We start from the raw sequence: 11922 nt of genomic DNA on the forward strand, positions 1-11922 counted from the left end.
AGTCTTAAATATAAATTATTGTTCACATTAATTTTTCTCGGTGTGTATTTCTTCATTTAAACGTCGAGTTAGCTTTTCGAATTGTTTGAAGTTAAAATGCGAGCAGAGCGCTGAAGCACTTTACGTGCTGCAACCTCGCGAAATTCTCCAAAATTTTGAAAAATTCACACAATATGTTAATGCATAAATGCAACACTATTTTCCCTAGACTTTGATCACGTGGTTTTATTTACTTGTGACTTAACTCGTTGGTCGGACGGTACAGTATAGTCTGCATAGTGCAGTACTATCAGCTATCAACCTTTCAGGATATCCACTTTCCAATTTTGTTTTTTGTAAATATGTAAGAAATGATAGTGTCATAATAATAGTTAAAAGTAATTAAAGAAAGTACTGCTTGAAAGTGATGCTGGAAAAGTATAGGATGGTATTAAAACATATGTGAATTATCAAAAAATATGTCACAAATTTGAAAATTACATTTTACATGTCATTTATTTGAAATCAGTATTTTAACATATTTCGATTAACGTTAGCAAATATACGAAGTAATAATGATAGAATCATCAGCATGGAATTCGAAAAAGGACGAGACCATATACAAAGCGGCAGGTTCGATACATTTACGAAAATATGGACAGTTTTTTGAGAATTTAGCGAAGCAAACATGGAAAAAAGATTCTACATTAGAATATTTTATGGAAGGTCCTCTTCGGCTTGTATACAAACCTGTTGAGGATATCAGCTTGATAAATTTAATAGAAATGGAAAATAAATATTTATCAAAGCTACTTGCTGCAGTTGCTGGTACCTGCAGAGAAATTAGGCTTCTTGTGATGGAAGCTAAGATGTTCTATAAAAAATTGTTTACTCATGGTGAAAGAGGGGCAGAGAATAATCAAAATAATATCATATCTCTTTTGTCTGATCTGCAAGATCTATTTGTTTTTGTGAATAGGATATGGACAGTAGCACATTTGACAACGGAACAGTTATCTAGTCTAGCAGGTGACTCTAACGATATTTATTTACCTGTATTAATAGAACATTTTATTGATTTGTTTATAATCGTTTTGACATTGGATGAAATTATTGAATCCCAACCTTCATTGTTAGAACAGTGGAAAAAGTATAGAATGAATGTGCGTTCTATCATGCACAATCCATTGCAATTTGGCATAAGTGAATCTAAATTACATACACTGAATAAGTTATTAAAAGATTTACAAGAGAATTTATTAAAGAAAGTTTTATTTTCCAAGACAATTGAACGTGTAATGGATGTGAATAAAGGATCTATAATGAGTGAACAGATTACCAATTATTTGAAAAATTTAATGGTAGACATAGAAAATAAACCAAATGATTATGTTTCATTGAATAAAAGTTGGATCAAAATAAATATTGGAATTGTTGTAACAACAAAATTATTTGGCACCTGTGATAAAAGATTAATTAAAAGAGTGCTTGAAAATAATAAAAAGTTTTATGCTGTAAATTTAATTGGAAATGTCATATGGATTCCAAGTAAATTTTTAAGTGATTTTTTGCCAAAAGAAGCTGGTAATGCTATTAGTCAACAAGTAGGAGAAAAAATACTATGTTTGAGGATACAAAAACTTTCCCAGACTGTGAATGGCTTAATTCAAAAAGCAGTAACATGGTGCATTGAAATGCAAAGTATTTTAATGAAAACAAGTCTTCAGATTTCAGATATTGGGCAGAAACAAACTTTATTAATTGATTTAGTTGCATTGTTATCTCAGATTAAAGAAATTGTATCTTATATAATAAATATGCATGCGATTCTTATTAAACCAATGAATCGTAACACTGTTCAATTAATTTGTAGATTAATAGAAGTACAAAAGTCTTTGCAGACTACATTTTACATATTGGGACCAGTTATAGTGCAATCACAAAGTCAAGTATTACAGTACTTGAGTTATTATATTTTAATTACATTGGAAACTGCTCGGAAGAGTTTAATTCAGAAGGACAAAGGTTATAGCAGAGAAAAATTGGATGCATTGTCACTAGTGGGTTTAAGTATGAGATTATTAAATGGACCACCAACTGCAGATAGAAGATTAATAATCAGATGTGCTCTAGCATGTGCTAGTCAATTAACAGATACTTTTAAGGAAGAGGACATGGTGAAATTGAGATTTTCATTGAACAATTACGATATTGTTGCTGAATTGTACAATATTATTACAGATATCTGTGATTACTCTATATTACTATATCATCAGAATATAATTCCAGCTTATTTTTCTTCTGTAATAGATAGTAATTTAAGTATAAATCACATAGTTCATTTGTTTAATGCATTTAACAGCACCATTAGCGAACAAGAAGGATTAAATTTAAAACAGAAAAGAATTATGCAATTAAGAGAAATGTTGACTAAGAATATATTAGAACCTGTTTGTCACGAGATTGAAACTAATCTAAGACTTCATGTCCATGCACATTTAAAATTGGATTCTACAAATCCATTCAATATTGGGGCAAAAGATGGTGGAAGAATCGTACGATCATTACCACTACCTTTAACAAATAGTATGATATACGCTAAAAGATTCATTGAACATTACCTTGATGATATGTTTTACAATCTCACTACAGTAGCACTACATGATTGGAGAACATATAGAATGATGCATGCTTTGGCACATTATAAATTAAATCTAGATACTGTACAAAACTATTTACCTACACAGACTTTGGAACAGGGCTTAGATGCTTTAGAAATTATGAGAAATATTCATGTATTTGTATCAAAATATTTATATAATTTAAACACTCAAACTTTCATTGAACATACTAGTAACAATAAACATTTAAATACCATTGGAATTCGACATATAGCAAATTCTATCAGAACACATGGAACTGGTATTATGAGTACAACAGTTAACTTTGTATATCAATTTCTTCGTATAAAATTACACACATTTTCACAATTCCTTTTTGATGAGCATATAAAGTCGAGATTAATGCGAGATATAAGGTTCATCAAGGTTCAAAGAGAAAATGGTAGAACGCCTTATACATATGAAAGAGCAGAAAAATTTCAGAAAGGGATCAGAAAATTAGGTATGACACCTGATGGTTTAAGTTATTTAGATCAATTTCGACAATTAATAACTCAAATTGGAAATGCATTGGGCTATGTACGATTAATTAGATCTGGTGGATTGCATGCTAGTTCAAATGCTATTTCATTTCTACCAAACATCGATTCATCTGTACCATTTGAATTAATGTGTAAAAATTTAAGTTATGGTGTAACAACTCAATCAGCAGCAAAGTGTTTAGAAAATAATATTGCAAATTTAATACGAAACTTTACAGAAGGAATACAATACTTCAAACTTCTTGTTGATGTATTTGCATCTGCTTTTCGAGATACTGAATCACATCATTTGCAACAATTTTATGCTATTGTACCTCCATTAACATTAAGTTTTATTGATAACTCAATATCGAATAAAGAGAAAATGTTTAAGAAAAATCAAACAGGTGCAGCTTTTACTGATGATGGTTTTGCAATGGGAATTGCTTACATAAATGCTCTTTTAAATCAGTCATCAGAATTGGATAGTTTACATTGGTTCAAAACAGTTGAACAGCATATAAATTCTGAACAGCAGGCTGCAGAAAGTAAAAATGTTCAAGGAGATGAAAAATTGCAACAGACAAGAGCATTAACATTAAAACGCTTAGGTGAAAGAAGTGCTGAATTCCAATTGCTCTATTATAGTTTGTCTGGCGCTAGAGTATTCTTTAAACAGTCTGATATGTAATATTCCACAATCTGTAAAATGTATTATGGAATTAATTAATTACAATGTTATTGTTAAGTATTTTTGTTCCATGTTTCTTATTACTATTGTATAAAGAATGTCAAATTATATACTGTATAATACTATTATGTGCTTTATAAAAAATAGCTTTAAAACACTTTATATGCTATAAATTTACTTTATTTTCGTAATCCTTTTGTAACTTGTATTATATATATATATATATTATATAATACATGTAATATATATATATATTACAATAATGAGAAAATAAAAATACAGGATAATATGTCAAATGAATCTTAACTTATTAAAGAGACACTAAAAATTACGTAGTTTATTTTTATATAGTAAAGTTCGGTATTCTTAAGCTTATACTTATGCCTGTGGCACATACCGTGTTTAATTACACTCATTTATATATATAAAGGTCTTCTACACCAACATATATATATATGTATAATTGCAATCCTTGATATTTATTACTCAATAAGTAGTATGGCTAGATGAACAGACTAGAATTTATTACACTTACAACTCTAAATAGATAGGAGTTTCTCAAAAATGTAATTATAAATATGAAAGCGTCATTATTAATCTGCATAGCAATATAAAAAGAAATCTATTTTTATATCAGCAAAAAATCACATAAGAATCAAATATGAAGTCACAAATTCGCCAATTCTAAATCTTTCTTTAAATGTTTACTTTAACATTATGGTAGAAATTTTTTACTATAATTCATTTGATACCTATAAATATAATTTATTTTATATTTTAACAATGTTTACCAATAACTATACAAACTTCCTTTAAATAAATATAAACTGCAAAAAAATTTTGTAGAAAAAACAACTATACATTCTCTAAATCATTGTCAACGATCAAATATAAATAATATACATAAATAATATCAACTATGTGTAAATACATTGTTTGTAAAGCTTCACAATGTCATTGTTAAAAAAAGAAAGAAAATATTTATAACAACATTCGACAGATCCTTATTTTAACAGCATGACTGTTGTAATTATTGTACCATTACTATCTAGAATGTGTACTGGTTCACAGTACATTATTAAAATACGAAATATTTTATAGTTTTGAAACTTTTTCTTAGATAATATTTAGGGCTATTATTCCTACATTTTACCTTTTGATCTTTCTGTGCTCTTGAATTAAACAGTTATTCAAGCAACTTAATAATATCATGTTAATTAAACTGCACAGAATATGAATCTTACTAATTGTTTTCTAATTTAAATAATCTGCATTAATAAAACTATTTCCATCTAAATTTTCTTTGCAATTTGCCATTCAATTATTCATATTAATACAGATATGCTTCTTTCTCACTTCTGGACTGGATAAATTGCTGTAAGTATCAATTACTGAAAAATTGTCTTTTCTGGTAGAATAAAGAAAGTGTTATAATTTCTAAGATTGAAATCTAGATGACTCTTCTGGGTCCAATAAATCGTCACACGAAGCTGTTGGGGGTAATAACTGTCTACCTCCTCGTTTTTTACTGCGTGTAAATACTTTAGTAAGTTGTGCAAACTTACGTCGAGATACTAGAATGTAATTAAAATAATAAAAGTAAAATATAAATTCTGTAACTTTTACATTCGTTATATAATAATATATAATTGCCAAAATACCTTTGCCCATATTTTTTAGTCTTTCTTTAAAAAGATCTTCATCATCATGACCAATTTGACTGCCACATTTTTCAAGGCTTGTTCCTTGAATCTTTGTATCTATGATAAACATAATGTAAATAATTGGAATTTTGTGTTTTTCTACACTGTTTGCACTATAAAAATTAGGATTGCATATTACAAACCATTTTCTAAAGTTGACAAAAAGTCTTCATTCCAACGTAGTTCAGCCATAAATTCCTCATTTTGAAGAAATATAGCAATTCTTTCATCTTCTAACATCGAATTTTCTTGTAAACATGAAGAATCTAAACTATCTTCACAAACTTGTTGAGGAAGCCGAAGGAATGTATCTGGTAATGGACCTAATAAAGCAGGTTGCCATTTACGTATACTTTTTAAGGATATTGTTGACTCTGTTTTCTGTGACTTAGAAGTACTTGGTGATTTTTCATTTTGCTCTAATTCACTTCTAATTTTTTCATTTTCATTATCTGTACTCATAGTAAGCAACTGATCGATTGTCGTATCTACAGCACCTTGGTTAGATCTTAACACAGCCTAAAAGTTTTGAAATAATTTCTTCATTTGTTATGTATCATTATGCATCATTTCAGAACATGCATTTAGACTGAAGACAGTTTCCAGTTACATAATATAATTTAATATATTTATTAAATGAATTTACCTCGATCACATCATCATCCATTTGTGGAAACATGTTTTTGAAATCAGCCATTGCTTGATAAAATTCTAAAGTTGTTTGTTGTTGTTGTTGCTGCTGTTGCTGTTCCATAGCAGAGGCCATTATGTGATGATTGTAGAATTGTTAATCTAAGTGAAACAATTAGCTTAATTAATTGCAGTTAGGAAGCTTTCAACAAAGATTTCGTAATATGACGTTATTTGATTTTACTTTGAAGATTCGATAAATTTAAAACGTTCCAAAAACATGAATAGACAAATCGTCATTCATTACGAGGAATATCGGTTTCTGATTATTACGTGAATGTCATGTTATTTGTTTGGGGAAATTAATTGCATCTTATTTTGTCTTTGTGTTATAATTAGTTATGCACCGCTGAGTTATACGAAATATCCATGCATATAACTGAAAACCGAGACAAGACTGTACCCTGTCATTACACATGCAAGGAAGGTGACCAACTGTCAAAAATTTGGTGAGTGAGACCTTTCTTATGAAAAGTAAACCTATTCCAGAATTGCGAAACCACAGAACGGTATCACGATTTATCTAGTGATTCGAGCTTGATTTTTATTGGTGTATTCTGGACAATTTATGTGATATTTTTTCATTTTATTTCAACACGAAATATTTAATATTAACTATTTTTAAAATAGCATGTAATAAATATAAATAATTGCAGACACGAACAAATGAAATATTATTTATATAGGAGTAAGGAATAGTAACTTTTTGCATTTTTAGGTTAAGTTGATTGAATTTTTGAACAAATGGTCCGACCAGGGTCATATAAATTATAAATAGATCTGAACCGTGATTCACATATGTATTCATATATTAAAACAGTATCACATACATACATTTGTGGATGTTATAACTCTGAAGTTTAATGTTTCAAAATAAAAAGATAGGTTATGTTTTCACAAGTTTTCTTTCATATGTTGTTAATTGAATAAAAATTGTTATATTAAGAGCAAAAATCATTTCGAACACATATATCTTTTAGTTTCAGAAAATAAATATTTATGGCAAAATAATTGTTTTTAGTGTTATTTCATCTCATTTATGAAGCATCATAATTTGAAATTATGTATGAAAAATTCATAAAATATTATTGATAGAAATAAATATAAAATTTTATTAATTCATGTATGAGACATGGACAATAAAATGAATTGTAACTCGTTTAACGTGGATAATTTAATTAAACATTTCCTATATTGTACACCAATAAATACAATAGACATTCTCGTATGTAAATTTTATAATCAATCTATAAATAATTTTTCAAAGAATTATAGAAATTTCACATTTCTATTTCAAAATTTGTAGATTTCAGGAGAAAATATTAATTGTCTAGTTAATTCAAAAAAACAACAAGAGATCTTGGAAAGAACAGTAAATAGTGACTTAATTAAAAAATATCCAATTAAACAATCTTATCAGAGGGCATTTTTAAAATGGCTTATGAAAAAGGTATAAATAAATTAATATTTATAAAGTAAATTCATTTCTTAGATTTAATTAAGTTAAAGATTTAATTTTTGTAATCTAGATTGAAGATGAAGGTGGTGAAATTTACGACAGTATTTATACAACATATTGTAATTTAATATCTTCCACTATAGAAGAATCTATTCACTATCGGCATTTTCTAATGGAAAATAATTGCATTAGTATAAAAGAAAGCACGAATATTATATCAGAAGGTACAACAGGATTGTGTAGTTGGCAGGTATTTGGAAACTATGATTGTACAATATGATTTTTCGAATTTCCAGTTGTAATATCATTCATAATTTGCAGGGAGCCATTGAGTTAAGTAACTGGTGCTTAGGAAATAAACAAAAATTATTTGGAAAAGTTATTTTAGAACTTGGTTGTGGTGTTGGATTAACAGGATTATCCATTATTAAGACATGTTTTCCCAAACAATATATATTTACAGATTGTCATAAAATTGTTCTTGAAATGGTTTCTGAAAACATTAAACTTAATTTATTATGTAATGAAAGGAAAATAGAACCAGAACTAAAACATGATAGATTGAAATTGCAATTAAGTTATAATCATACAGATGTTAAAATAAAAGAGCTAAGATGGGAAGATATTAATAAATATGTGAATGAACAATGGATCATACCAGATATAGTAATTGGAGCTGATATTTTATATGATGTCAATTCATTTTCTGGATTAATATCAGGATTAAAAGGACTTTTATCTTTTCCTAATAGATATGCGATTATTGCAGCAACAATTCGCAATGAAAACACTGTTTTACAGTTTCTATATCAATTAGGTATATTTTTTACTCTTAGATATTATATTTTCTACATACATATTAAAAATTAATATTCTTTTTTTAGCACATTATGATCTTTCTTTTAAAGAATATAATATACCACAGCAAACGGTACACCAAAAGTTAGCAAGTGCACCTGTTAAAATATTAAAGATTTTTCAGAAATAAATTTAAGATAATAAATTTTTATTGACATAATGTTTTTGACAATAATAATTATTTTAAAATGATCTTACTGGATTTCAAAGGCAATTTGTTGAATATCTATCATATAGTAAATTTTACTTAATACTTGTTTTGTATATTTACATTTGCAAATAAAGAATATTTACTATAAATGTATTTAAATATACTTCACCAACAGGGAAAAATGTACACAGTAATTATTTATATTTCAATGGAAATTATATAATAAAAATTATTTATTTGTAAACTTATTAATATCAAGCGGATAACTTTATTTATTTCTTACTTACCAGAGAGATTTTCTCTCAGTGTCTCTCAGATTCACAAAAAAATTGTACAAATCCTGTTTTATTGAATGGAATGATATATTTAATTTAAAACATTTAAAATACTGATAAAAAGATTGCGAGAATTGCCATATATTGACTTCAAAACAATTTTAAATGTAAATAAAAATCTGAAAAATATATAATGTAGAGAGTTATATAAATATGAATATAATTGCAATAACCATTGCTTTACATTTGAATGAAAAATAATGAGGGACTTATATTAAATGAAAGTTTTTTATGTTTATATCAATAGTATGTATTTTTTTTTTAATAGCTCTTTTTTGGTCACTGATTTTCTATCATATGTTATTGCGACTATCTCTCAATAACCTCACGCCATAATAAATATTATTATAGATATAGTTTTCTAGTGCAACATTCTTACGAGCAATCATTAAGAGCAAAAGCAATATATATTTTTATTAATTTTTAATATTTTTCTTTACTCATATTAAATTGTATTAATAAATTATAGTTTTATTTATATTATTTATATTATCATATTTGTTATATATTATTATACGTATTATATGTATAATCAATCATTATCATTAATAATATACATTTTATAATAATATGTAATAATATACATATATATAATAATATGCTAGCAAATTGAAGTAAACGATATTGTGTTCTTTAAATAAAGCAATAAATAAAACAGTTGTTACAAAAGATTGACATTATATTTTCTTCTATTGCATTATTTTATAAATATTTAGGTTTAGTAAAAAGCTAATTTTTAGTAATCAATTATCAATTACTTTGATCGAGTCTTGCTGGTTTCAAATGTAACCTTTGAATTACATATTCAGGCATGCAATATGTCGGGTTGATCTTTTTCAGAGGATAATCAGTATTTAAAAGGGAGAGTGCAGTTAAGCCAAAAAGAGTATGAAAAGGATCAGCAATATCTCCTGGACGATCACTAAATCCTCCTGATTCTGTATCTTGACATGCCAGTACAAATTTTACCTGTAAATTAATGTTGTAATAAAATTTGATTAACTTTGTCCATTCTTAATATAATATTAATATTTTTTGTATTCTTTAATTTTTTTAAGAAATACATACCAATTGTTCTTTATCAACCCAATGAAGGCGTCCTAAAATTGTTAGTGCAGAAAGGACCCACCAAGAATAACAAACATCAGGTAACTTTTCTGGTCTACCATTTAAACCCCCAGATGGAAGTTGTCTTTCACAAAGCCACCAACTTAATTGATCTGCATCTACTAAGTGAAGATTACCTGGCAATATTTAACACTTTATGTTATTTAATTTGTAAAAAGAATTGTATATATTTTTTCTCTTTCTTTTTATTTTATTATATTGATTTTGTTATATACTAACTGAAGAATAATTAAAAATAAAATAAAAATTACCAGTTATTGATAAAAGCCCTATGGAGCAATAAATCATACCAGCATGACTTTCAGCTCCAGGTTTTGATCCAAATCCACCATCAAAATTCATGCATTTCATCACAAATTCAACTGCCTTATCAACATCTATTGCATCCAATCGATTCTAAAATAATATTATTATAGTCTAAGTTAATTCATAAGCTTACTATTTTTGTAACTTTAAGTATATTATTCTATTATCATAAAAAAATATACAAATACAGAAATATAGATATAATTTAATACAGTTGCACAGATTTAATATCTGTCAACATTTGTCTAATATCTATCAATAGATTAAATCTCTTATTACTATATTTATTTACCAAAAGTGATAAAGTTGCCACAGCACAAAAAGAAAATCTTGTATCAACTTCACCCCAGATATCACCTGTGAAACTTCCATCTGGTTGTTGTCTTTCCTTTACATATTTTACAACTCTTTCTATGTCAATAGTATCTAATGCATTATAGATACAAAGTATTTGTACTGCACTCAAAGTGTAAAGAATATGTGGATCATGTTGTAAACTTGCAGCTATACCACCACTGTCTGTTTGACATTGAGCAACAAATTCTAGTACCTCATTTCGATTTGTCTGTTCAAGTTTACCCATAAGATCCAGTGCTGTTAAACCCCAGTACATTCCAGACATTCTCATATGTTCTGTCATACAATACATCTAAAATTTATTATTTTCATTAATTGTACATTAAACCTAATTTAATTATGTATATGCAAATAATCGGTATACTATTTATAATATAAAAAATATAATACATAAAATTTAAAATAATATTATAATATACTTACATATTCATCTTTGTCAGTGCCGTAAGAAAGTAAAAAGTTTGCATGCTTTTCCAATAGTAATTCAGGAACTGAAGCTGGAAGTTCGATGTCATGTTTTAGCACTGGCTAAAGCATAAATTAAAAAACATTATTAAAGCATGTATGATGTAAATAGTAATAAATTTATACTTGTATAAATAATATCCTATTTTATTCTAAGTTTTTTTGCAAAAGCTTATTCTAGGAACTGTATAAACCATATTCTATTTAATAAAAAAATCTATAAAATAAAATCATTGTAATAATATAATACGCAAAAAAAGGATAAATTAACCTAAGACAGAATTAATGTTTTAACTCAGAATAAATAATTTGTATTAAGCTCTTCGTTCACTTACCATGTTACAAAGTTATTTTTTAAAAAGTATGTAAATTACTATGTTTTATCAATTTTCATTCATTTAAATCAATTTATAAAAACTTTTTACTTCTTACACCTCTGATAAAAATATACCTCATTCTTCGTTGAAGAATAACTTCAGTTTCAGCCTAACCTCAAAACAGAAATTCTTAGTGATAACAAAAAGGCGCGGATTTTCAAAAAAAAAATTTTAAAAAGAGAACGGAATAAAAGATTATAATAAGTTTACATAAAGTAATAACATTGAAGTTGTAGTTATTTCTATTTCCCTTTTAAAAAGGTTTGTTTATTTTTAAGTAA

The 11922-nt window shown here is 26.8% G+C and overlaps 4 protein-coding genes across 7 annotated transcripts; 2 read left to right on the plus strand and 2 right to left on the minus strand.

Moving 5' to 3' along the window:
- The first annotated feature begins 246 nt into the window (after positions 1–246).
- On the plus strand, positions 247–3974 carry LOC122576220 (WASH complex subunit 4). Of its 2 annotated transcripts, XM_043746163.1 has the most exons (2): positions 247–1008; positions 1117–3974. In XM_043746163.1, exons 1-2 carry the CDS (start codon positions 555–557, stop codon positions 3810–3812), a joined length of 3150 nt encoding a protein of 1049 aa, XP_043602098.1. In that variant the 5' UTR covers positions 247–554; the 3' UTR covers positions 3813–3974. The 2 variants fall into 2 exon arrangements, with proteins under 2 accessions (XP_043602098.1, XP_043602097.1); XM_043746162.1 differs by having other exon boundaries at positions 247–3974.
- A 145-nt stretch (positions 3975–4119) lies between these two features.
- Positions 4120–6723, minus strand: LOC122576223 (CUE domain-containing protein 1). Of its 2 annotated transcripts, none has more exons than XM_043746169.1 (5): positions 6609–6723; positions 6162–6307; positions 5659–6034; positions 5474–5572; positions 4120–5386 (listed from the first exon to the last, which is right to left on the minus strand). In XM_043746169.1, the coding sequence occupies exons 2-5, from the start codon at positions 6279–6281 to the stop codon at positions 5250–5252; spliced, it is 732 nt and encodes a 243-aa protein (XP_043602104.1). In that variant the 5' UTR covers positions 6282–6307; positions 6609–6723; the 3' UTR covers positions 4120–5249. The 2 variants fall into 2 exon arrangements, with proteins under 2 accessions (XP_043602104.1, XP_043602102.1); XM_043746167.1 differs by having other exon boundaries at positions 6390–6627.
- On the plus strand, positions 6518–9528 carry LOC122576221 (protein-lysine N-methyltransferase EEF2KMT). Of its 2 annotated transcripts, none has more exons than XM_043746164.1 (6): positions 6518–6654; positions 6924–7430; positions 7512–7655; positions 7735–7914; positions 7986–8481; positions 8549–9528. In XM_043746164.1, exons 2-6 carry the CDS (start codon positions 7338–7340, stop codon positions 8650–8652), a joined length of 1017 nt encoding a protein of 338 aa, XP_043602099.1. In that variant the 5' UTR covers positions 6518–6654; positions 6924–7337; the 3' UTR covers positions 8653–9528. The 2 variants fall into 2 exon arrangements, with proteins under 2 accessions (XP_043602099.1, XP_043602100.1); XM_043746165.1 differs by lacking the exon at positions 6518–6654 and adding an exon at positions 6700–6838.
- A 141-nt stretch (positions 9529–9669) lies between these two features.
- Positions 9670–11756, minus strand: LOC122576222 (geranylgeranyl transferase type-2 subunit beta). Its single transcript, XM_043746166.1, has 6 exons — positions 11600–11756; positions 11223–11327; positions 10735–11091; positions 10388–10532; positions 10077–10252; positions 9670–9977 (listed from the first exon to the last, which is right to left on the minus strand). Exons 1-6 carry the CDS (start codon positions 11600–11602, stop codon positions 9759–9761), a joined length of 1005 nt encoding a protein of 334 aa, XP_043602101.1. The 5' UTR covers positions 11603–11756; the 3' UTR covers positions 9670–9758.
- Between the last annotated feature and the right edge of the window lie 166 nt (positions 11757–11922).

This window comes from Bombus pyrosoma, linkage group LG16 (assembly GCF_014825855.1).
Source record: "Bombus pyrosoma isolate SC7728 linkage group LG16, ASM1482585v1, whole genome shotgun sequence".
Taxonomy (NCBI): Eukaryota; Metazoa; Arthropoda; class Insecta; order Hymenoptera; family Apidae; genus Bombus; species Bombus pyrosoma.

Coding starts and splice junctions, on each gene's coding strand:
- LOC122576220 (XM_043746162.1), top strand. CDS start 555: ATGATAGAATCATCAGCATGGAATTCGAAAAAGGACGAGACCATATAC.
- LOC122576223 (XM_043746169.1), bottom strand. CDS start 6,281: ATGGCCTCTGCTATGGAACAGCAACAGCAGCAACAACAACAACAAACA. Junction 6,035..6,161: donor TGGATGATGATGTGATCGAG/GTAAATTCATTT, acceptor CAAAACTTTTAG/GCTGTGTTAAGATCTAACCA. Junction 5,387..5,473: donor ACTAAAAAATATGGGCAAAG/GTATTTTGGCAA, acceptor ATTACATTCTAG/TATCTCGACGTAAGTTTGCA.
- LOC122576221 (XM_043746164.1), top strand. CDS start 7,338: ATGGACAATAAAATGAATTGTAACTCGTTTAACGTGGATAATTTAATT. Junction 7,431..7,511: donor TAAATACAATAGACATTCTC/GTATGTAAATTT, acceptor CAAAATTTGTAG/ATTTCAGGAGAAAATATTAA. Junction 7,656..7,734: donor TAAAATGGCTTATGAAAAAG/GTATAAATAAAT, acceptor TTTGTAATCTAG/ATTGAAGATGAAGGTGGTGA.
- LOC122576222 (XM_043746166.1), bottom strand. Junction 11,092..11,222: donor GCACTGACAAAGATGAATAT/GTAAGTATATTA, acceptor AATAAATTTTAG/ATGTATTGTATGACAGAACA. Junction 9,978..10,076: donor GGGTTGATAAAGAACAATTG/GTATGTATTTCT, acceptor ATTAATTTACAG/GTAAAATTTGTACTGGCATG.